At 50.6% G+C, this 23,947-nt stretch overlaps 1 protein-coding gene across 2 annotated transcripts; it reads left to right on the forward strand.

Moving 5' to 3' along the window:
* TRIM25 (tripartite motif containing 25) lies at positions 1 to 23,052 on the forward strand. 2 transcript variants are annotated; one of them, XM_059997099.1, is made up of 9 exons: positions 1 to 680; positions 4,885 to 4,980; positions 7,926 to 8,159; positions 10,234 to 10,405; positions 11,917 to 11,982; positions 14,166 to 14,192; positions 14,510 to 14,593; positions 14,672 to 14,770; positions 16,224 to 23,052. In XM_059997099.1, the coding sequence occupies exons 1-9, from the start codon at positions 78 to 80 to the stop codon at positions 16,751 to 16,753; spliced, it is 1,911 nt and encodes a 636-aa protein (XP_059853082.1). In that variant the 5' UTR covers positions 1 to 77; the 3' UTR covers positions 16,754 to 23,052. The 2 variants fall into 2 exon arrangements, with proteins under 2 accessions (XP_059853082.1, XP_059853083.1); XM_059997100.1 differs by having other exon boundaries at positions 14,528 to 14,593.
* Positions 23,053 to 23,947: the final 895 nt, after the last annotated feature.

The following is a 23,947-nucleotide window of genomic DNA, read 5'->3' on the forward strand; positions in this document are numbered from 1 at the left end:
GTTTCCTTGGCGGCCTCCGGGCGATAGTGCAGCAGTCGCGGCCGCGGTTCCAGCGCGTCCCGTCGGGTTCCCCCAGGATGGCCATGGCGGAGCTGTGCCCCCTGGCCGAGGAGCTGTCGTGCTCCATCTGCCTGGAGCCCTTCAAGGGGCCGGTCACCACGCCCTGCGGCCACAACTTCTGCGGGTCGTGCCTGGACCAGACGTGGGCCGTCCAGGGCCCGCCGTACCTATGCCCGCAGTGCCGCACCGGCTTCCAGACGCGGCCACAGCTGCACAAGAACACGGTGTTGTGTGCGGTGGTGGAGCAGTTCCTGCAGGCCGAGCAGGTCCGTCCCGAGCTCCCCGACGACTGGACGCCGCCCACCCGGGCCGCCGCCCCCAACCAGGCCGACCGGGTGCCTTGCGACCACTGCCTGAAGGCGGCCGCCGTCAAGACGTGCCTGGTGTGCACGGTCTCCTTCTGCCAGGAGCACCTGCGACCGCATCTCGACAGCCCCGCCTTCCGGGACCACCCGCTGCAGCCGCCCATCCGTGACCTGATGCGCCGCAAGTGCCCCCAGCACAACCGGCTGCGGGACTTCTTCTGCCCTGAGCACGGCGAGTGCATCTGCCACATCTGCGTGGTGGAGCACAAGACCTGCTCGCCTGCGCCCCTGAGTCAGGCCAGCACTGACCTGGAGGTAAGGGCTGGCGAATGAGGGCCCAGAGGGGCAGCCTGGGCCTGCTGGGTTGTGCGGAGGGCACCACTGTGGGCATCTTGGCCTACTTGGGTCACCTGGGTGCGGGGGATGGGCCTCGCTGGGCCTGAGATCAGGGCAGGGGCATCCCCAGGGTCCAGGTAGAAAGGGGCTGGGAGAACATACAGCCCTTCTGGATCATTCCTGGTCCACCTTCTCTGCCCCCACCCCTCTCACCCATTATACGGAGGGACAGTGCTTGCCTTAAGCCTAGCACTTGTCTGACATGTTTAGTACAGTGTTTTGAACATCAGATATGAGCGCTGGAGGTTACCTCTGTTCTCTCAATAAATCCGGGTAGCACCCGGGAGGTGGGTATAATTAGTTATTTACAGCTGAGGAAATGGAGGTTCAGAGAAGTTAATTTAACCTGAGCTAACCCAAGTGGCCAAGTGGGCATTGGGCCCCCAGCTGGTCTGGCTCCACATGGGCTGTTTCTCCCTATGGACCAGCCTCAAAGCCAAGTCCACGGAGTTCAGAGCATAGGACATTCCTGAGGTCATGTGAGAAAAAGCCTTTGGTGAGCCAGAGACTTCCAGCGACCAGGGAGGACAGTTACGGGTGGGAGGGTGGGCAGAGTCCCAGGAATCCCTGGACAGGATGCACAGCCAGACTCCTGCACCGTGGCGCCCTATATACTTCCTGTGCCGCTTTAAAGCACAGGACTGGCCCTCATCAGTAAAGTGAGGAGGTGGGGCTGGGTGGATTCATTCCTAAGGGGCCTTCTGGGTCTGTGATGATTTCAGTGGTTTGGGGATCATAATTTCCCCCTGTGGACTCCAGGCAGAGGCTGGAAAGGTGTAGTTAACTACCTTTCATTGCATCCGTCTGAGCTCCAGAGTGAAGCCTGATTTCCTTTCACTCCGGCAGTGCTGTCCGGGAGAACAAGGGCTGTCCTCGTATCATCAAAGGAGACGGGAGGCCTGTGGGAGGTTTGCAGTGGCGCCAGGGCCAGGGTGAAGGCTTTGCTCCCGTCCGGGCACGGCTCCTCCCTGGCCTGGTCTGCTTCTCCAGTCTGAGCTGGGTTTCTGTGTACTTCCTCCCTGAGTCCCAGAAGTCAGACCTCAGGCAGTGCCTGACAGTTGACTTTGGAGGTACCACCATCTCAGGCCCAGACTACCTGGGTCTCTACCTGTTGCAGGAAGGAACCTGCCTGGCCTGCGGAGGCTGGAGCCCTGCTCTGCCCCGCATCCGCTGTGGTTCAGGGCAAGTCACTGAGTTCTCTGAACCTTATCTTCATCCGTAAAATGGGATTAATAGCATTCCCTCCCCACCTCCAAGGGTGACCAGGAGGCTCCGGAGGGGTGAATTGTGTGGGAAGTGCCTCGTAGGCAGGCCCCAGGGTCAGGCTGGTTGACACAGGCTCTGACCAGAGCTGGATGTTGAGATTTGGGTTTGAATTCTGGCTCTGCTTCCTAGCTAGGAACTCAAAAAAGGGGCACAATAATAGTACCTATCTCAGAAGGTTATTGGGAAGATTAAATGAGGTGTTCCGTAAATGGCGTTTTACAGTTCGCTAACGCTCCACAGACGTGCCGCTATCATTTCTGTTACTCAGAAATTCCCTGAGGAGAGTTTGCTGCATGGAGGGGGTTAGGCTGCCCAGATCTTCTTTGCCTCAGGATGCATGGCTCTGAGGACTAGGGCAGCCTGGCTCCTATCGAAAGACCCTTCTAGAAGTTCTTATCCAGGAGGCTGAAGGCAAGTAGGGGCAGAAGGACCATTTCCGCCTGGTCTGGAGCCCCAGCTCCCTCTCAGCCTCCAGGGCCTGGAGCTGGAGTCTGCGCTCAGATTATTTGTATGCCAGACACACTGGGCTTTTTAATCCTTTTAACAAGGCTTTCCTGCCATCTCTCCCCTTCCCCTCGTTGTCCTGGCTTGCTCAGTCCTTTAACCTGTCTCCTTTTCCAGCCCTGCTGCTGGCCAGTACTGGTGGCAGAGCCAGCCCAGCTTGGCCCGGTCACTGGTGTGGGGTGGACTCAGGACTCCGGTGCCTCCCACGTGGAGGACCCAGGTCCCCAGTCTGTGAAGGGATCCTCAGAACTTCGAAAGGTTCTCTACCCTTGATTAGGGGATTGTCGCTGCTGTCAAAGTCCTTGGGTGGCTTTCCTTTCGTCATCTATAGCCCTGTGGGCCCCTCTCTACCATCAGGGGACTGTTGTATGCATTTGATTAATAGTGGGTAAAATCTTTCAGAATATAGGGTTCAGGGGTGTACTACTAAGAGTGAGTCTTGGAGGTGAAACATCTGGCAGCCCCCAGGTATTCTGAGGTCTCTTCCAGCTCTGAGACCTGTGAAGCCAGATCTGCCCGGGCCTGGCCTTCTGCCTTTGGCCCACAGTTCATCTTGGCCACTGTTAGAGACCAGGTCAAAGGGCATTGTCACAGAGGTCCCATCTGAAACGCTATCAGTGACTTGGGCTTTTGGGGTTGAGTTAGTGTGGCCTTGGTCTCTGCTTCTAGCCTTTCCATGTGACTCTCTCTGGGTTGTTCAAATCCAGAGTCAAGGTCAGTGGTGGAGTGGGAGAGGCAGGGAAGAGGAAGGGAGGGCCAGAGTATTGTTGAGCCAGCTAGTTAGGGGACATACATTTTTTTCTAGAATTTTCCTGTGTGCTCAGTTTGGACACAAGTCTGTAATTGTAACACCAGGATCTTGTAACACTAGTTAATGGCGATGTGACCCAGGGCAAGCCACTTAATTACTCTGTGCTTCGGTGACCTCATCTGTAAAGGGGGGATAACCCTCTACCTCCTAGTGTTGCTTTTAGCTTTACATAGTTAATACATGGAAAGCACTAGAACAATGCCTGGCTGGGAGTAAGTACATGATAAACACTAGCTCCCATTATGGTAGTGGTGGTGGTGATTTTCCTACCCATTTCTATGCCCCAACATTTCACCTGAGTAGGGTGAAATTGGACATTGACTATGAAAATTTATGGCAATACTAAGAGGCCTTGGGTGATATTAGCTTCCACTGGGCATAATTTACCTTTGTATCTGAAGGCTAGGGGCCTAGCAATTCTGAATCACCTTAGTTCAGTTTCAGGGACTGAACTGTCGATGGCTGGTTTACTGCTGGTTCGTCCCTATTCCTAGGGTTTAGCCCTTGGAGGTCCCTGCCTGTGGGGCTTATCAAGTGAGCCTTGGACTCTGATCTTTGTCCACCTGCCTCTCCGAGGCTGACAGAGGCCCTCCCAGCTGTCTTCCGGAACTGGCAGATGGATCTGGGAGAACAACCCCCGATGCCAGGCTTATCTCTCTGGGTTTCCTTCTTCTGGATCTTAATTACATAATCCTTCCCTGCTTTCTTAGCTCCCCATTGGTTTTTAATAGATCCCCCCTCCCCCAATATTCTGTCTGCTTTTCTGGTTGTTTGCAGTGGGAGGCTTGGTTTGTACAACCCCGCCTGCCACTTTCTGAAGCAGCTGCCCCAGCTCGTTCTGTCTGTGTGAGCTTGACCACCTTGCTGTCCTCTTTGCCTCAGTTTCATCATCTATAAAATGGGTGCTAGTGAAGAAGCTCATAATCAAGCTGAAATTTACTAAGGCCATTTGTCCTGACTAAGATCCAGGCACTATGCTGAGGACTTAACCCTGCTTCAGTTAATTCTCCTACTAGCCCTGCGGGGTGGGAACAGTTGCGTTGATATCTATTTCATGGCCAAAGAAACAAGTGAGAGACAGCTGGAGAGCCTGGGTATTGAGTCTTGTCCATCTGGCTCCAAATCCTATCCTTGTAACTTCTTTACTGTCCAGTTCCCCTGAAAGGATGAAGGGAGGCAGTAAATATGAGAATGCTTCAAAAAGCTACAAGCAGGGACTTTCCTGGCTGTCCAGTGGTTAAGACTTCACCTTTCAGTACAGAGGGTGTGGGTTTGATCCCTGGTCAGGGAGCTAAGATCCCACATGCCTCGTGGCCAAAAAACCAAAACATAAAACAGAAGCAATATTGTAACGAATTCAATAAAGACTTTAAAAATGGTCCACATCAAAAAAAACAAACTTAATAAAAAAAAAAGCTACAAGCAGATGAGACTTGGGGTGGTGGAAACACCTGTGGGATAGACTTGAGGGCAGTCGCTGGTGTTGGGTGCTGGTGGGGGGCTGGATGGGGTATTTTCTCACTCGGTTTGTTTTCTCCGCAGAACAAGTTGAGGCATAAACTGACTGTCATGTACAGTCAGATCAACGGGGCGTCAAGAGCACTGGAGGACGTGAGAGCCAGGCAGCAGGACGTGCAGGTGAGTGACAGGGCTCCCCGCCACCAGCCTGACCCTGGAGCCTCCCTTCACCTCTGGGGAGGACAAGGCTTGTGTCAGGTTCACTCACAGTGTCAGAATTCAACTTCAGCCTTGCAGAACATGCAAAAAGCTATGTGCCCAGAGAGATCCTTCACAGACTCAAAGCCTACCTACAAGCCCAACCATTAAAAATTAGGGTTAAAATATAGTCATATAAAAAGTGGTTATGATTTAAGGGGGAGAAAAACAGGAAGTAAAAGTTGCATCTATTTATTTTTAAAAAGTGTATTTGTTTCTAGGGCGACTGTAACAAGTTACTGCAGACGGGGCTTACAACCACAGAAATGTGGTCTCCCACAGTTCTGGAGGCCAGAAGTCCCAATTCAAAGTGTCGACAGGGCCACACTCTTTCCGAAGGTTCTGGGGAAGAATCCTTCCTCGCCTCTTCCAGCCTCTCGTGGCTCAGGCATTCCTTGGCTGGTGGCTGCATCACTCCAATCTCTGTCCCTATCTTCACACGGCCTCCTCTGTCTTCTCCTCTTTTGTCTCTAATAAGGACACTTGCTATTGGATTAGAGCTCACCTGGGTAATCCAGGATGATCTCATCTCAAGATTCCTACCTTAATTACATATGCAAAGACTCATTTTCTAAGTAAGTTCCGAAACGTGGACATATCTTTTGGGGGGCTGCCATTCAACCCATTACAGGAAGTATAGGAAAAAAGACTGGAAGGAAATATAATAAAGGAATAGTAGTGCAAGTGTTGGAGTGGTAGAATTAGGGATATTTTTTTCCCTCTAGTTTTTTTTTACAGTTTTTATAAGGTTACAATGCTTTTACATTGAAAGAAGATTTGATTTTTAAGCATTCTGGTCTGGAGCTGCAGCATTCAGTTTTATTGCCACAGCTGTGGCTTAATTAGATGAAATCTGGGTTAGAATACTAGCCTGTGTTGGCAGATCTCTGAGCCTTAGTTTTGAAGCAATCACAACTTCTTTCCAGAGGTGAGTTATGAGGCTTAAATGAAAGGATGCACATGAAAATACCTGTATCAGTGGGGGGGCAGGCTAAACTGCTGTAACAGAGATACCCCTCAAAATCAGAGGTTTAAAGAAGATAGCCGTTTATTTTGCTCCCTGTGACAGTTCAGGTGAGGAACCCAGGCTAGTGGGATGGCTCTGCTCCATGTGATCCTTCAGAGTTCAGGATCTTTCCTTTTTATTGCCCTTCCTCATCTCTGGTTGCAGCTGGGTCACCATTACATCTTTGCTCTAGCCTGTGAGAAGGGGGAAGGAGAGTGTTGCCATTATCACTTTTGCTCCTGTTGTGAGCAGCTTAGTCACATGACCAAGCCCAGCTGCAGGGGATGCTGGGAAATGTAGTCTGCGGCTGGGCTGCCACGTGCCGGTCTAAACTCCAGGGGTGTTCTCTTATTGACGGGAGCAGAAGGAGGATGAATACTCAGGGACATTGGTAGTCACATTGGAGGTGGCAGGGTAAAGTGTTGGTTAAAGAAAGAATTGAATTCCCGGGACTTCCCTGGTGGTCCAGTGGTTAAGACTCTGTGCTTCCACTGCAGGGGGCACGGGTTCCATCGGGGAACTAAGATGCCATGTGCCGCGCAGTGTGGCCAAAAAAGAAAGAAAAAGAGATAATTGAGTTCCAGTCTTCCTGTTCCTCTTATGTGTGTTTCTGTCACGTTTGATTCTGAGCTATTGAGGTTTCCCAACATGTAAAGCGAAACTACAGCTTCTAGAGCAGTGCTGTCCGCTAGAAATATAAAGTGAGCCTTATACTGTGTATAACTCTAATTTGAATAACACATGAAATTGATTTTAATAATATATTTTATTTAACTCAGTATATCCAAAGTATTATTTTAATCAGTATAAAGTATTAATGAGATATTTCAAATTCCTTTTATTTTACACTTGTAGCACATCTTAACTTGGACTAGCCATAGTTCAAGTGCTCTGTAGCTACGTGTAGCAAGTAGCTATGGTATTAGAAAGCGCAGTTCTAGAGGAAATTTTCTAGAGCAGCCTCATACCCTTTAAAAAATTACTCATGAACTGCTTTCCAGCTTAAGAAATAAAATATCGCCATGGAAGATGAAGCCCCTGCTTTGCTTCTCCCTTTTTATATACCCTTTCCTCTCTTCCAGAAGTAACCACTATCCTGAATTTATACATTCCCATGTGTTTCTTTATACTTGTAATATGTATGTAATGTATTCCTTTGGCAATAAATACTACCATTCTGTTTGTTTCTAACCTTTATGTAAGGAGCATCATACTGTATGTCTTCTTCTACAAGTTGTTTTTCCCTTATTACTGTTTAATATTCCATCCTGTGAATAATTTTCCATCTTCTATTGATAGACATTCAGGTTGTTTCCAGGGTTTTGCTAATTCAAACAGTGCTGCTTAGAGCATTCTTGTGTGTCTCTTGGACAGGTTCTGAGATTTTTTTCTTTATTTATTTACTTGGTTGCATGGGGTCTTAGTGGCTGCAGGTGGGCTCCTTAGTTGCAGCTCCAGGACTCCTTAGTTGTGGCTCGCCAGCTCCTTAGTTGCGGTACGTGGGCTCCTTACTTACGGTTCACGGGCTTCTTAGTGGTGGCATGAGAACTCTTAGTTCCAGCGTGCATGTGGGATCTAGTTCCCTGACCAGGGATTGAACGCAGGCCCCCTGCATTGGGGGCACGGGGTCTTATCCACTGCGCCACCAGGGAAGTCCCCAGATTTTTTCTAGAGTATATTCCTAGACTGAGTTGCTGGGTCAAAGGGTATGAGCACCTTCAAATACACCAGATCTTGCTCTCCAAAGTGGTTGCATCCCTTTGTATTCCCAGGAAGTATAGGTAAGAGCTCCTGGCGCTCCGTGTCTCAGGCTTAGCTTTTTTGCCGGTCTGATGGATGCCCTCTTGTTTTGGCTTCTCAGGAGGTTGCACACAGGAAGATGGACCAGCTTAGACAAGAATACATGGAAATGAAGGCTCTCATTGATGCCTCAGAGGCCAACTCCACACGAAAGATAAAGGAAGAGGAGAAGAGGGTCAACAGCAAGTTCGACAACATTTATCAGATCCTCCTCAAGAAGAAGAGTGAGATCCAGACCCTGAAGGAAGAGATTGAACTTGCCCTGACTAAGGGGGACGAGTATGAGTTTCTGGAGGTGGGTCAAGATGAGGGCGTTGAGTACTCTTTCTGCCTAGCGTCATGATGTTGACTGTGGGTGCGTTGGGGCCCTCGAGGAGCTGAGGCTGTATGAGGTCATGGGAAGCATCCCTGAGACACATGCTCTGTTAGTTTTCTACATTTCATGACAACTTACCACAAACTGAGTGGCTTAGAAGAACATCTGTCTGTTATCTCACACTTTCTGTGGCTCAGGGCATGGCTGAGGTCTCACCAGGCTACATTCCTTTTGGAGCTCAAGGTTGTCTTCCAAGCTCACATTCTTGTTGGCAGAATTCAGTCCCCTGTAATGCAGGACGGGGGTCCCCATGTCCTTGCTGGCTGTCAGCAGGGGCCGTCCGCAGTTCCTAGAGGCTGCTGTGATTCCTCGCCGTGTGGCCCTCTTTCGAGTTGGCAGCCGGCTTCTTCAAAACCGGCAGAGAATTTCTCCCTCCCCGAAAGCCCAGTTCCTTTTTTAAGGACTTTTACCTGATTAAGTGAGGCCCACCTGGGAGAATCATCTTTTTGATTAACTCAAAACCAACAGATTCGGGATCTTAATTACATCTCAGTATTCCTTCAGTTTTCCCATGTAATGTAACCTAACCATGGAGTAATATCCTTTCATACTCAGTGTCATGCTCGTACTCAGGAGGAGAGGATGTATAGGATGTGTGCCCGGGGCAGGCAGGAGTCTTGGGGGCCATCTTAGCATGCTGCCTACTGCATAGGCCTCCACCGCTTGCCTCCATCCTGCCTCTGCACGGCCCCTGGAAGTGTCTCTCTAAAGCACAGGCACCACCCCCCGCCCTTTCTGATTTCACATTCCCACAGGACCTTGGTGACCAGCCTGCCTTTGCCAGCCACCCCCTGCCCATGCCCTGTGCTCTAACCACAGCAGAGCACTCCTCAGATGCACTGGGCATTGGGAGGGAATGCCGTGGCTGGCTCTGCCTAGTAAACCCTGTCCTTTGTCCTCAGATCCCGTTATTCTGCCATTGCTGGCGATCCGGAGCATGTTACCTGCCTCTGCTCTTGCCCTCGACAACGTTGTTTTAGATGTGCTTGTTTTCATGTCTGTTTAAAAGGCTGTCAGGGGACCTGCCTGGTGGTCCAGTGGTTAAGACTCCGTGCTCCCAACGCAGGGGGTGTGGGTTCAATCCCTGGTCAGGGAACTAAGATCCCACATGGCGCACAGTGTGGCCAAAAAAAAAAGAAAAAAGAAAAATGCTGTCAGCTCTTTTCGGGCGGGGCCCTTCACCCTCCTGGCATGTCCAGTGCACGGCAGAGTGTCTGGCACGCGGCAGATGTTCTGGGGTGGCCCGTTGATTGGGTGACGTGCTGCTTTGACACGTCCAAGGCCCAGATTCCATGTTCAGGTCCTGAGGAGGGACAGGAGTGCCTGGCAGCCTTCTCTTCTCTGTTCAGGGTCTTCTAGCCACACCTAGGCTGGATGGCATTAAGTTTCATCTCACGTGCTCTTTCCCGTTTGCTGGCCTAGCCGCCTTGAGCTCCCACAGAAGGATTCCGAGTCCACATCTGGTCCTCTGGTTGCTGTATGACGTGATTTGGTCCCCAGGCCTGGAACCTTCTGTAAGATCCTGCTTTTTCGTTGGATATGTGGCTGAATCCTGCAGCCTTCCAGGCATTCCTGTCTATTTTCAGGACATGTGTTCAGAGCTGGTCCTTGCGGGATGGAGATGGTGATGAGTCTCCTGTACTTCTTCAGCCACAGCTGGAGGGGTGGAAAGAGCATTGTCCGTGGGGGTCAGGAGATCTGGGTCCCAGCTTTGTCCCTGCCATGAATTGGCAGAGGTCCTGGCAAGACACTTGTCATTTTTGACTTCAGTTTTCCCGTTTGTAAGGTGAGGGACCTCTGAGGGCCCTTCCAGCTCCAGATCGCTGTGTCTTGAAGTGGCACTTTAACCCCCATGACCTCTGGCTCTAATTTGAGAGGCTGATTAGACTTAGTGCCCATGGGCACAGGGAAGCTCCTTCTGGGGTTCATGAGGCCTGAGCCCAGGCCCTGGCTTCACCAGAGCTGCCTGAACTAACCCCCTGGCTTGTTGCAGAAAGCAGCAAAACTGCAAGGAATCACAACGAAGCCAGTCTATGTCCCCAGGGTGGAGCTGAATCACGAGCTGATAAAGGGTGTCTGTCAGGGCACCTCTGAGCTCAAAAATGAGCTGAAGCAGTACCTCAAACAGCTCCAGGACAAGAAGCCTGAGGAGCTCATCATCCCAGGTAACTATTAGCAACCTCCTATGCTTTCCACTGGGGCCCCTGAAATGGGATGTGTCCCCTCAGTGTTTTGGGGTGGGAGAGAAATCTTGAACTGGAGCATTGGGGCTTGAGTTTCGGGGGTTATAAAACATTTGCCCTCCACCTAGGAGGTAGTGGGGAGTTTTTGCCTCTTCCTGAGATTGTAGCTGTCCTTCCTAAAATATTTTTGGGGGCTGGATGTTATGAAGGGTCTTTCTAGATAGGCTTTTTTTTGTGAGTCTGAGGTTGGCTCAGATGGGTTGAATGGATTCTGGGTTGTCAGTGTTATTTGGTAGGGAAGTGGCTAGTTTGGGGGTCAGAGAAACATGGAACTCCTCCTTGATACCCCCTGCCCTTCCACTTATATCCAACCCATTGTCAGATTTTGCTTCTTAAATATCTCGTGCTTCAGTCAGCTGATTTCACTGCCAGCCACCAGTCACCTGCTGTCCATTGCAATCACCCGTGGCAGCTTCCTAATGAGTCCCTCTGCATCCACTCCTGTTGCAGCTGGAGAGAGCTTTTCAGGATGCAAATCTGATTTCTTGGCACCTTCTCCCCTGCCTCCTGTTCAGAGACTTTCCATTGCTTTTAGATTGCAGACCAGACTCTTGACCCTGGCTGTCAACCCCTGCCTGGTCAGGCCCCGTCTGTCTCTTTAGCCCTGAAGTTACCCCCTCCTCCCATACATCCCTCTACACTCTACAATTCTTCAAATATGTTAAGCTTAAAAAAAAAAAAATGTTAAGCTTCCTGCCACAGGGCCTTTGTACATGCTCCCCCACTGCCTAGAGGGCTCAGACTCCAACATCTTCACCAGGTGACTCCTGTCACCCTTCAGAGGTCAGTTGAAACATTCCATTTCTCAGCAAACCTCCCCTGTTGCCACTCCTCTTCCTCAGACCAGGTTGCCGGGTCCTTATCATCCCTCGGGGCCCTTAGCGCATCTGTCATTTTACTCTTCCTTGCCATTCACCAGACTGTGATCAGTGAGGGCAGGGGCTGGGTCTGTTTTCATCCAGCACTCTCCCCAGCGCCTGGCACAGAGGGGAAAGCCACTGATGGATTAGCCCTGCATACTTGTTTTCCTGCTATGTCAGTGATCACTGGTCTGGGGACGGAGGGGTGAGAGGAACCAGAGGGAAAGGAGCTACCACGACATGCCAGACATCTTGATCTCACCACCACGAGCGAGGAGAGTCAGCCCCGTCATACGTCGGAAGAAACCAAAGCTCACGGACGGTTCAGAGGTCATGGAGCTGGGTGCTGGTGGAGGAAAGACTCCACCCTGGCTGCATGTTAAGGCAGAGAAAGGAGGGAACACACCGAATTTGTCTTTCAGTTATCTTGTTTCTAGTGCTTGTAAGTGATCAGATGGGGAAGGTCAGCGGAAATCAACTTTGTAAGCCTCTCCCCGCCTGCCGACCGCGGGGCTGGCTCCTAGGCTTGGTTCGGAAGAGCCGCATCGACAACCCTCTTCTTCTTTGGCACAGGGGGCCCTGGAGGACATGACCTGCCGCACATGCCGAAACCCCCACGGCCTGTGAAGAAGATCCCAAGTAAGTAAAGTAAGCCCACCTCTGTCCCTGGGGCAGCAGCGACTGTGGCAGGCGGTGCTCGGGCTGAGGCACTGGCAGGCGTCACGGCTCCTTTCAGTGGGGCACAGCCCATCCCAGGCTCCACGGGGCCCGGGCGCACCTGGAGGCAAGTGCTGCCTGACCCCACTGAGGGGAGGTGGCAGGACTGTTGCAGGAGCCCTGCTGGGGCACGCGGGAGGACCGGCCATCAGCACTGGATATTCTGACTGCCTGGAACGGCAAGATGACCGAAGCTGGCTTGTCTTGAGAAATACTTACGATGCCCGAGTTCTGGCATTTGGGGTGACCCCCTGAGCAGAGGCTGAGCCTCACCGTAGCCCAGTGCCGTTCAGCCTCGGGTTGGGATGTGTTTCTGCCATCACAGAGCTCTTCAACCTTTTTTCCCTGTTGCCCTCCTTTGCTCTTACCTCTCAGGCCCTTTTAGAAATTATTTTCCTAATCACCCCCATCCATGAAATTTTAATACCGCACATACGATATATCTGTTTATATACTGTGCTTTTATACATAAAAAGAACAAGTTTTTTCCATCCTTCTCTCCCCCTCACCTCCTAAGAATCAATTTTTGCTCCCCCTTGGGGGCGAAATCACCTTGTTGAGATGGGGCTGGGGTGAAGAATGGTCCTCAGTTTCCTCATCTGTCAAATTTGGACCATAATGATGTCCACCTCATGGGATTATTGTGTGAGGTTCACATGGGACACTGATGGTGAAAGCTCTCTAAAGGACGGGCATATGTCACCGAACTGTTGGCCAAAAAGTCAGTGAGGACGGAGGAGGGCTGCCCCCATTGGGTGGTTGGGATGAGAGAACTCCGGGCTGGTTTTTGTTGTTGTTTGCTTGGTGTTAGTGTTTAGTGGTTGTCTTTGGCAGACAAATGTGTGGTACCAGTTCCTGAGTGGAATGGGGTCGGGGACTGGGATGCCTGGGACAGGTGAGGAGGGAGCCATCAGCGGAGCCTGAAAACGTGGAAGGGCACCTTGTGTGAAGAGGGAGGTACTGTAAACCTGTGGCCTTCTCAAGGCACAACTCCTGAAAGCCTCCTTCCCGCTGCCCCACTTCATAAGCCCCGCGCTTCACGTGAGTGAGCTGTGGGGGGCTGAGGCGGGGAAACAGGCAAGGAAGGGGTAGGCTCATCACTGTGGATGAGGCTTCTAAGAATCGTGATGACTGGGGAGGGGGCCCTTTGCCTGAGGCCAAGGTCATAGCCCGGGGTCCTGCCAAGATGCTGGTCCAGTGGCAGTGGGCAGGAGAGGAGCAGGGGGGAGATGGGAAGAGTGAGAACGACTCCCGAGAAATACGGCTCTGAAGCGGGAGGAACGGGGAGCCAGTGGGTCATGTGGGACCAGGGAGGGGAGAGAGCAGGGCTGGTCTGGAATGTACAGGATCCTGCAGGCAGGCAGGGATGAGATCCAAAACCCCCCTTGGCATTTCAGTGGTGGGGAAGGTGGCAGAAAGGGAACCTGAAATCTTCTAGCCTGCTCAAACTTGAGCCCTCATCGCAATCCCAGGGGCTTGTAAGAGACAGACTTCTGAGCCTCACCCCCAGACTCTCAGTTTCAGCTGGTCTGGGTGGGTCTGAGAATTTGCATCCCTACAGCTTCCCAGGTGATGCTGATGCTACTGGTTTGGGGACCACGCTTTGCAGACGGGTGTTTTAGCTAAACTCAGTTCCCACAGGCACACACTCGTGATACTTTCTAAAGACTGTCGTGATACTTGGCAAGCACATTTTTTTGGCCGGCTCCCTATGTGGGTCTTTTTTTGTGTTTGTTTTTGCATTTTTTCTTCTGTGGAGATATAATTTAATACTACAGTAAAATGCCCAGATCTTAAAAGTACAGTTAGATTAATTTTGACAAATGCACACATCTGTGTTACCATTACCCAGATCAGGATAAAGATTTCCATTATTCCAGGAAATTCGTTCCTGCTGCTTATTAGTGAGCCCCCTCCCTACCAAAACCATGATTCAGGCTTCTATCACCGTAGATTGATTTGCCTGTTGACCCCTTATACTTTTCGAGTTTAAAACATCCTAGCTTTATTTGCGTGGGTCACATTAGTGCATTGATTGCTATTATGGTGTTTTGAAAGGGTCATTGTGTTTAAAATATGTTAATTCTGAAAATTTTCTTTTTCAGAAGAAGAAAAGAAACCCAAGAAACCTGGTAAGTTACGCATTTCTGCATCTCTTTGTTTCTTGAGTGCCTGAGTGTAGAACTGAATGCCAGCAGGGAAGTCTGAGCCATGGGGTTCGGGGGTCTGGGCTCTGTGACTGTGTCCCGTGCTGGCAGCCAGGCCTGGGCTTGGAGGCGGCAAGTGTAAATGCATAAGACCAATAGGATGAGTGTTGCCCTGTCTGGACTGATTTGTGTCGCCGTGGCTGTCCAGGTGTGTGTTTGTGGAAGCAGCTCTTGAGAATCAGCGTGGCAGGGAGTATAGGCCATCAGGTCACCCTGTCACGTCCCCAACTCATGCGTCTCCTCCCCAATCCTTGTCTCAGCCAGCAAGCTTCCCACCTTCGGAGCCCCAGAACATTTAGTGGATCTCAAACAAACTGGCCAGGAGGGTGAGTTCTGGTGGGCCAGGGGCAGTGGGCTGCCCACCCTGAGTTTGTTCTGAAAACATCTCTGTCTTCTTCATCCAGCTGAGGCCAAAGTCCCCGCCAGACCGTTGACCCCAGTGACTCTCAAGGCCAAGGTGCTGGAGACCTTCCTAGCCAAGTCCAGGCCTGAGCTTCTGGAGTGTGAGTAGCTGCTGGCTTGCTTACCCTTGCCTCTGTCTAGCTTGGTCAGCCTCTCCCCTAGAGGACCCACTGTGCTCTACTCTGTCACATCCTTACTTGCTCCCCTCTGGCTTCCAGCCCGGAAGTGGTGGGAGTTCCTTCCTCCAGGCCAGCCTAGGGGCCACCCGCCCGTAGCTTCACCCACAGAGCATCCTCCACTTGTGCTCACTTCCACGCAGTGGCCATAACCTCTCTCTGCAAAGTGCGCTCTGGCCCTCCTTTCCCCACAGCCACAGCAGGCTTGGTGGGGAGCAGTGGATGGCTGGTTCTCGGGCCGGCGCCTCCCCCCACCGCCCCCCATTTGTGGGGCCCCCTGTGCTCTGTGATACAGCCGTGTAAGCAGAGGAAGCGAGTTCTAGGGACTTAGGATCTTAGAGGACATTTTCCCAGGCCATTCATTTTGCCCTGGGGGAAAACCGGAGCAAAGTATCCTTCCCTGAGCCCCCGAGCCAGGGAGTGGCAGATAACCCCAGTCCTGAATTCCCGAGCTAGGGATTGTCTTCTCTGCCTGCTGTCTCCCACTGGTCCAGGGTTCCCTGTGAGCAGAGGGGCAGAGATGGGTGTGTCCTGGGGAGGAGGTGGAGGGTGGGGACAGCACTCATCTCTGCTCAGTCTTCGGACTTGCCAGAACTGGCTGGAAGTGTGGCAGGAAGGGCGGGGAGGCCATGCTCGTGTCCCAGCCAAGGAGTATATTCAGGTCATGGGTGTGCTTCCAGACCTTGACTGGTTCCCCGTTGCAACCAATTCAAGTCTAGACCGCTGAGCTCTCTACTTGTGGCCCCATGTGTCCCTCTCCTCCTGCTGTGGCCTCTGTGCTCCCAGCTGCCCAGCCTTCCCTGGTCCCAGCACCTGTCCACCGTCCTCGTGACTCCACGTTTGCCTTCACTGTCCCCTCTGCCGAGCATAGCCTTTCTCCCTCCTCTGCTCTCCTCTGTTTAATTCTCTTCCTCTTCCTGTCGCCAGCTCCAATTCTAGCCCACCTGTGAAGTGTTCCCCTGTGCTCTCCCCACCCTTTAGCCGTTGCCCCGTGGCTGTGTCCCTCCAGCAGTGTGCCTGCCCTTTAACAGAGTGCAGGGCCCGTAGTGTTGTCATTACTGACGGGCTTGCCTTGTTTGTGGGAGTGTGAGCTCCACAAGGCCAGGCACCGTGTCTGGTTCATGGTTGTACATCCTGCATGGAATCTGGCATAAGCCAGGGGCTCAATAAATGGTCTTAGATGGAGGAATAGACAGAGAGATGGGTGACTAATAGATGCACAGATGGCTGGATTGATGGATAGAGAGATGGACAAATGTCCGCCTGGCTAGACAGAATGGATGGATGAAACAAATGAATAAATATGACCAGTTAGGAAAAGGATTGAAAGTGAGAGCACTTTGGGCTCCTTGTAACTGACTCCTTGGTGCTCCCTTAGATACTGTTAAAGTCGTCCTGGACTACAACACTGCCCACAACAAGGTGACTGTGTCCAAGGACTACACCGTAGCTTCTGTGGCTGACGTACCCCAAAACTACCGATCACATCCCCAGAGGTTCACATGCTGCTCTCAGGTGTTGGGCCTGCACTGCTACAAGAAAGGGATCCACTACTGGGAGGTGGAGCTGCAGAAGAACAACTTCTGTGGGGTGGGCGTCTGCTATGGCAGCATGGAACGGCAGGGCCACGAGAGCCGGCTTGGCCGCAACAGTGCCTCTTGGTGCGTGGAGTGGTTCAATACCAAGATTTCTGCCTGGCACAACAACGTGGAGAAAACCCTGCCCTCCACAAAGGCCTCGCGAGTGGGCGTGCTTCTCAACTGCGACCATGGCTTTGTCATCTTCTTCGCTGTGGCTGACAAGGTCCACTTGTTGTATAAGTACAAGGTGGACTTTACTGAAGCTCTGTACCCGGCCTTCTGGCTGTTCACCACGGGCGCCACGCTCTCCATCTGCTCCTCCAAGTAGGCGGGCTCTGGACGCTTGGCCTGACTGCCTGTGCAGTGCCCGGGACTCTAGTGAAAATGCTGTATGTAGGTGGAGCTCTCAGCGAGGTTCCTGAGAGTCCCCAAGGGCTGAAAGGATGGGGGGGGAGCTGGTGAGGGTGGGAGGATAGGGAGATGGGCTAAGAGGATGGGTTTGGCCAGGGAAAGGGATGGGGTGATTGCGTTATGGGTGAGGAAGCCTTTCTGCCTTCTGCTGCCCATCAGGCAGGATGACCCCCCCGCCCCTTGTTCTGGTAGATCTCCAGGCTGCCCGGTGGCCGGGTGCGGCTTTGCGGAGTGAAGTCCTTAGTGCCCCTCTGCTCTTGGACATAATCTATAGCCACTGTGGGTTCTTCCTTAGGCCTCTGGGGTCTGCCTCTCTGCTGTCTGGGGTAGCCTTCAAATCTTGGAGTTTTGATGATTCTCTACAGAGCTACTTAACTCTATAGATTTTTTAAAACATTCCAAAGTCACTGAATTTCATTATTACTCACCCTCCACTACCTACACGTGGGAGTTGGGGTGAATGCTCAGACCTCTGGTTATTTTCTGTGCTTGAGGGAAGCTGCGCACAACAGGTCTCCACCCAGACCAGAGTTTCCCAAAGAAGTATGTCCTTTTCCTCCACTGTTTCCCTTTCTGTCTCGGACCTCAACACCCCATCCATGGTTTTAAAATGTTGAGTCCAACAGGACCCTTTTCAGTCTAAGATTTCAAACCATAATCTGAATCAGCCTGTTTTGGATTTGTGATTCAGGGTCAAGGTGACCCAGGTCCCATGTGGCTAGAAGCCCCTCCCACTCTCATGTATTGTGAAAGGCATCTCAGCAGAGATGCCTTGGTTACAACTACAGAGCTTTCTTCCCCTAGCCCAGGCTTTGGGGCAACGCTCTTCACCAGGCAAGAGGGACCCTGACTGCGTTCACAGTTGGAGGTTTTCTTCTGAGTGGAGCCTCTTGCCTTCTTACTGATCACCCTCCTCAGCGACAGCCTCTGTTCCCCAGGATTGTGAGATCCTGCACTGGCTGGTGGAGATGCCACCGTGGCCAGCACAGTTGAACGTTCAGCTAAGCCCGCTGTCAGGCAGACAGGCCAGGTGTGGCTACCTCAGGGACCATACTAGGTCACCTGCTGGGCTGACTACCTGTGGCCAGAAGGGCCTTCTAGCAGATGCATGGGAAACAGCAACATTCCCGTTCAACCCAGCACTGGTCCTTGTGTGAGTTCGAGGCCTGTCACCAGCCCTAGCCCTTTCTACTTTCCTCCTCGTTTGAGCCAATTCCAGATGTAGGAATTGACCAGGCAAAGGGTCAGGAAGACTTAAGGAGCAGGGAGGAAAGAAGCTGCCAGGCTTCAGCACAAGGAGCTATTTTTCCTGCAGTGTTTCTGTGCGGTGAAAATAACCCCAGTCCACTCATGGCGGGAGTGAATGGATTGCCGGAATTTCCCAAGCTCCTTATATCCTGATACTGTCAGGATGTAAGTTCTGATCCCCAAAGTGAGAGAAATGGAACCTCTTGTGGTGAAATGTGTCCTGCTCTGGGCTTTGCCAAGAGGAGAGCTGAGGTCAGGCTCCTTGTGGTATGAAAAGGATAATAATACCGCTGGAGACGGGGACCCCAGGCCTGTCCACATGGATGTTTGACAAGTTAGTGCTTCTGGAGCCTTGTGCTGGGCCCCCAGGGCACTCTAGCCAGGCCCAGAGCACTTGATATTTCTGACAGATGTGTTCATCTGTGTCACCTCCCAACAAGAACTTCCACTTCCTTGGGAGAGAAATCATCTTTGTAGGGAAGATCCCCCTGCGATAGCTGAAATGTGGTTTTTAAAAGTTTTCTTTCTTTGCTCCTGGGAAGAAAAGTTCTTTGTTGATTCTTCTCTGCTTTTGGAGATGGTCCAAAGCATCTTCATCGATCTCCTGAAACAAACGCCTTGTTTGAAGCCAGTTTATACTCGGGAAACAGCTGGGTTCAGAGGGGAATGCCGAAGATTAAACCACGGGTCCTGCTTGGGCTCTTCTGCAGAAATGAGGGCAGCCAAGAGGGCTGTTCCCTGATGATCTGTCATCCAGCTCAGGAAAGGGAAGCATGAGCCCCTGTGTTGATGAGAGGCAAGCAGGTAACCCAAGGTGAGCCCTGTGTGGGTTCTTTGCGTGAACTGAGGGGCATTCCGAACCATTCTGTTTCCAGTGGTGAGACTTTACGTCCCCTCCCTTGACTTGCGGGGCCGGTGCCCGACACTAGCGTCCTAGAGTTGGGGGAAATTTTGTGTTCATCTGACTTCCCGTTTTGCAAAGTAAGTCAGATGGGGAGGTATCGGATGACTCCACTCACCGCTCTTGACATCCCATTATGGAGGAGGTGCCTCCTTAGATGCCCCTGGTACCCTGGGGGAAGGGTCAGAACTTCCCAGATACGCAGACATAAAAACACTCTCCCAACCTAGGTATCAGGGGCGGTCTCAGTCACCCTGGTGTGACAAACGTAAGGTCAGGGTCAAGTGTTCATTATTATTCAAGGGCTGATTGATTGGTTCTCCTGTTATAATTACTCTGAAATGGGTCTGTGATCTATACATAATACTGATACATTATTTCTTACCTTATTCTGCCCCACTGTATTGATTTTAAATAATTAGGAGTATTTAAGCTTATATTCTTGAGCTTATATTTTTAAGAGTTGATTCTTTCAGAGATAATAAGGGCTGTAGACACAGATCTTCTGAAACCCACGAGAAATACCAGAGCCAGGGCCCGCTGACATGCCTTAGAAGCTTTGAATGCAATAAAGCTGTGTGTGGTATTGTTTCACACATGGCAGTGTGTGTAGAAAGTGTTACTTACCTGTCATGCTGGAGTCAGCAAATGAGGTGTCCAAGGGCCCCTGGCTGCCCCCCACCCAGATGCCTGGGGGCTGGGATTTCAGCAGAACTATAGCCCATTTGAGGCTGTCATGGGTGTGGCAGCCACTCAGGAAGCTTTCGATGCAGAAATCTCAGCGGGATAAGATGTCCTTCTGGGCTTTGCCTCAGGATGTGGGTGGGGAGGAAGGGGAGGGGTATGAGTGAAAAGGTAAATGGGGTAATCAGGGCAACGGTGATGGAAGTGGGAGGGTTCATTGTATTATGCCTTCTATTGTTATCTCTGTTTGAAATTTTCTATAATAAAAAGTTGAAAAAATGAAACAAAAACCAGCCAGCAGTGGGCCCTGTTCACGGATTTTATCCTTGTTTGAAGAGAGGTAGGAGTTGGGCTTGGTGTGGATTTGAGGTTGTTGAATAATAATTTGACTGGCTGTTGTCTCTTGTTCCTGCTGGGGAGATACTAAATCCTTGGAATTTCCCCAGTAATAGGAGCGTCCTTATTATTCATGAGCCCCTTGGATCACACCTGAATTTATGCTAAGAAGTGAGATGACCCAGGATCGGGGCTGGTCGGCAGAGAGACCAGGCGTGAGATGAGAGGGTTGGTCTCCCTGAGCCAGCCTTACCCCCAGGAGGGGAGAGGGGCTGGAAATCGAGTTGAAATATGTGGTCAGTGATTCAATCAGTCGTGCCTGATAAAAGCTGGTCACCCCAAAGACCTGAAACAGGAGGGAAGAGGGCAGGGCACAACCTTTGAAAGAATGACATAGCCCGAGGACATGACATAAACTGATTAGAAGCAAATGAGTCCAAGCTGGAGGACAAGTCGACTTCACTAGACGTTGTGCCTCAGTATACACTCTTCTTCTTTTTAAATGTATTTATTTTATTTATTTTTATTTTTGGCAGCGTTGGGTCTTTGTTGCTGCGCGCGGGCTTTCTCTAGTTGCGGCGAGCAGGGGCTACTCTTTGTTGCGGTGCGTGGGCTTCTCATTATGGTGGCTTCTCTTGTTGTGTAGCATGGGCTCTAGGTGCACGGGCTTCAATAGTTGTGGCACGTGGGCTCAGTAGCTGTGGCTCGTGGGCTCTAGAGCTCAGGCTCAGTAGTTGTGGCGCACGGGCTTAGTTGCTGCGTGGCATGTGGGATCTTCCTGGACCAGGGCTCGAACCCATGTCCCCTGCATTGGCAGGCGGATTCTTAACCACTGCGCCACCAGGGAAGCCCGGTATACGCTCTTTGTAACACATCAGCAAGCTAAATGACACAGCCACAGGCGCCATGACAGTTCCAAGGCCCACCATAAGGATCAAAAAGTGGGCGGTGGCCCAATTCCTGGAAATCCCCACCCCTTCCTGAAATAGCTGGAATACTCCTCCCACTCATTAGCCTATGAAATCACCCACCTCTTTAAAAACTGAGAACCGCATACCCTGGGGCTGCTCTCAGCTTCTGAGATGGCCCACACTCTGTCTGTGTAGTGTGTTTCTTTCTAAATAAATCCACTTCTTACCTATCACTTTGTTCCTCACTGAATTCTTTCTGCCATGAGACATCAAGAACCTGAGCTTCATTAAGTCCTGAAACCAGGTGTGTGATCTCAGTTGGAAGACGGTGGGTTTTGCCCGGGTTTGAGTCCCGGCATGTGGGTTCAAGTCCCAATCTGAGGTGCATGGTTTCAGCTCCACTGAGCACCCCGATTCCACAGGGAGAGGGACAGGAGCTCTGGGTTGGTGTCCCTTCTGGACCTCACTCCATATGTCTCTTCATTTGGGCAGTCTTGATCTGTATCCTTTCCAATGAAACTGTAATCATAAGTATAGTGATTTCCTGAGCTCTGTGAATTCGAGTAACACTTACACTGAAGCTGAGGGAGGTCATGTGCTATAGACCGGAGGTTGGTGCTGCCGCCCAATTCATATGTTGAAACCTCACCCCCAGTGTGGTGGTATTGGAGGTGATTAGAGGGTGGCACCCTCATGAAAGGGGTTAGTGCCCTTATACGTGAGACCCCAGAGAGCTCCCTCACCCCTTTTGTCATGTGAGGACAGAGCAAGAAGACAGCTGTCTCTCAACAAGGAAGCAGTTCCTTACCAGACACAACCTGCCAGCGCCTGCTTCTTGGACTTCAGCCTTCAGAGCTGTGAGAAATAAGTGTTTTTGTTTAAGCCACCCAGTTTATGGCATTTTTGTTATAGCAGACCAGACTAAGCCTTCTGGATGTGTGTGTAGCCAGTTGGTCAGAAGTGTGGGTGGCCTGGGGACCCCCTGAAGTGTGGCTGGGGTCTGAAGTGAGGGCAGTCTTGCTGGGACTGTGTCCTTTGGCCTGTGGAGCCTGACCCTGACTCCAGGGGTTATCAGCAGAATTGTACTGCAGGATGCCAGGTGGTGTCAGAGAGAGATGGCAGGACTTGCAAACTTTGAATAAGCCCTTGACCAACTTGTCAGAAGAAACTACACTGTTCTTTCTTTCTTTTTAAACATTTCTTATAGCAGGTTTATTTGCAAAAACTGGAAACAACCCAAGTGTCCATAAACAGGGTGAACAGATAAATTTTGCTGTAGCCATACAGTGGAAAACTGCTCAGCAGTATAAGGAAGGAACTATTGATGCACGTGAAAACATAGATAAATCTCAAAATAATTATGCTGACTGAAAAAAGCCAGACGTGAAAGAGTATATAGTGTATGATTGCATTTATGTAAAACTCTAGAAAATGCAAACTCTCTATAGTGACAGAAAGCAGTTTAGGTATTGCCCTGGAAGGGGGGTGGGCAGGAGAGGCTGCAGGGAGGGATTATAATGAGGCATGAGGAAACTTAGGGGAAGATGGTTATGTTCACTATCTTGATTAAGGTGATAGTTTCATGGGTATTTGCGTATGTCGAAACTTAAATTGTACAACTTAAATATATGCAGCTTACTGTGTCAATTATACCTCAATAAAGCTTTTTTTAATTTTAATTTTTTAATTGAAGTATAATCGTTAGCTCCAGGTGCACAATATAGTGATTCAATATTTCTATACATGACAAGATGATCACCACGTTTAGTTACCATCTGTCACCATCAGTCTCCCTCACCTCTTTCATTCATCCCCACAACCCCCTCCCCTCTAGCAACCCCCTCCCCTCTAGCAACAACCTGTTTTGTTCTCTGTATCTATGAGTCTGTTTCTGTTTAAAACACATTGTTCTATATATGCAATCTAAAAAAAAAAAAAGGTTCTGGTGAACCTAGGGGTTGGACAGGAATAAAGATGCAGATGTAGAGAATGAACTTGATATGGGGAGGGGGAAGGGTAAGCTGGGACGAAGTAAGAGAGTAGCATGGACATATATCCACTACCAAATGTAAAATAGATAGCTAGTGGGAAGCTGCTGCATCGCACAGGGAGATCAGCTCAGTGCTTTGTGACCATCTAGAGGGGTGGGATAGGGAGGGTGGGAGGGAGGGAGACTCAAGAGGGAAGAGATATGGGAACATATGTATATGTATAACTGATTCACTTTGTTGTACAGCAGCAACTAACACACCATTGTAAAGCAGTTATACTCCAATAAAGATGTTAGAAATATATATATAAAATAAAATAATAAAACAAAACACATTGTTCGTTCTTTTTTTTCGTTTTGGCCGCGCCTCTTGGCTTGTGGGATTTTACTTCCCCAACCAGGGGTTGAACCCGGGCCTTTGGCAGTGAGAGCACCGAGTCCTAACCACTGGACCACCAGGGAATTCCCTAAAACACACTGCTCTTAAAGGAGCTTCGAAAGTTTCTTCTTTCCGATGCCAAGTCGCCAGGGCTTAAAGTCTTGGGTTTTGCTCTCTCGCCCCCACTCCTCTTGCAGCTTTTTCTTCCTCACTGTCACTGTGCCCACAAAAATACTCAGGATGTCAGTTACAGAAGTGTCCTCCCATTCAGAGATGCCACTTAAACTGTCATGGGACACTCTTCTGTTCCAGTGAAAAGTTCAGGACAGTAACTTTAGACTCCTTAGTAAAGTACAGAAGGGTGGTGAGTGGTGTGTGTGTGTTTATGTGTGTGTGTGTGTGTGTTTATGTGTGTGTGTGTTTGTGTTTATGTGTGTGTGTGTTTGTGTGTGTGTTTATGTGTGTGTGTGTTTATGTGTGTGTATGAGGGGCTAATTTCAAAGTCATCTGTGGTCAGGGAATGACTCATTTATTTTTCCTCGATTCTCTCATGGGTCTTCCATCTGTTTTCTCTCCAGTTCCCAGGTGGTCTTAAAAGGCCATTGCACCTTGATTAACGGGAGGCTCCCCAGCCTTTACTGACCCCGGGTGTTGGTCTACCT

The sequence above is a fragment of the Delphinus delphis genome, chromosome 19, assembly GCF_949987515.2.
Source record: "Delphinus delphis chromosome 19, mDelDel1.2, whole genome shotgun sequence".
Classification (NCBI taxonomy): domain Eukaryota; kingdom Metazoa; phylum Chordata; class Mammalia; order Artiodactyla; family Delphinidae; genus Delphinus; species Delphinus delphis.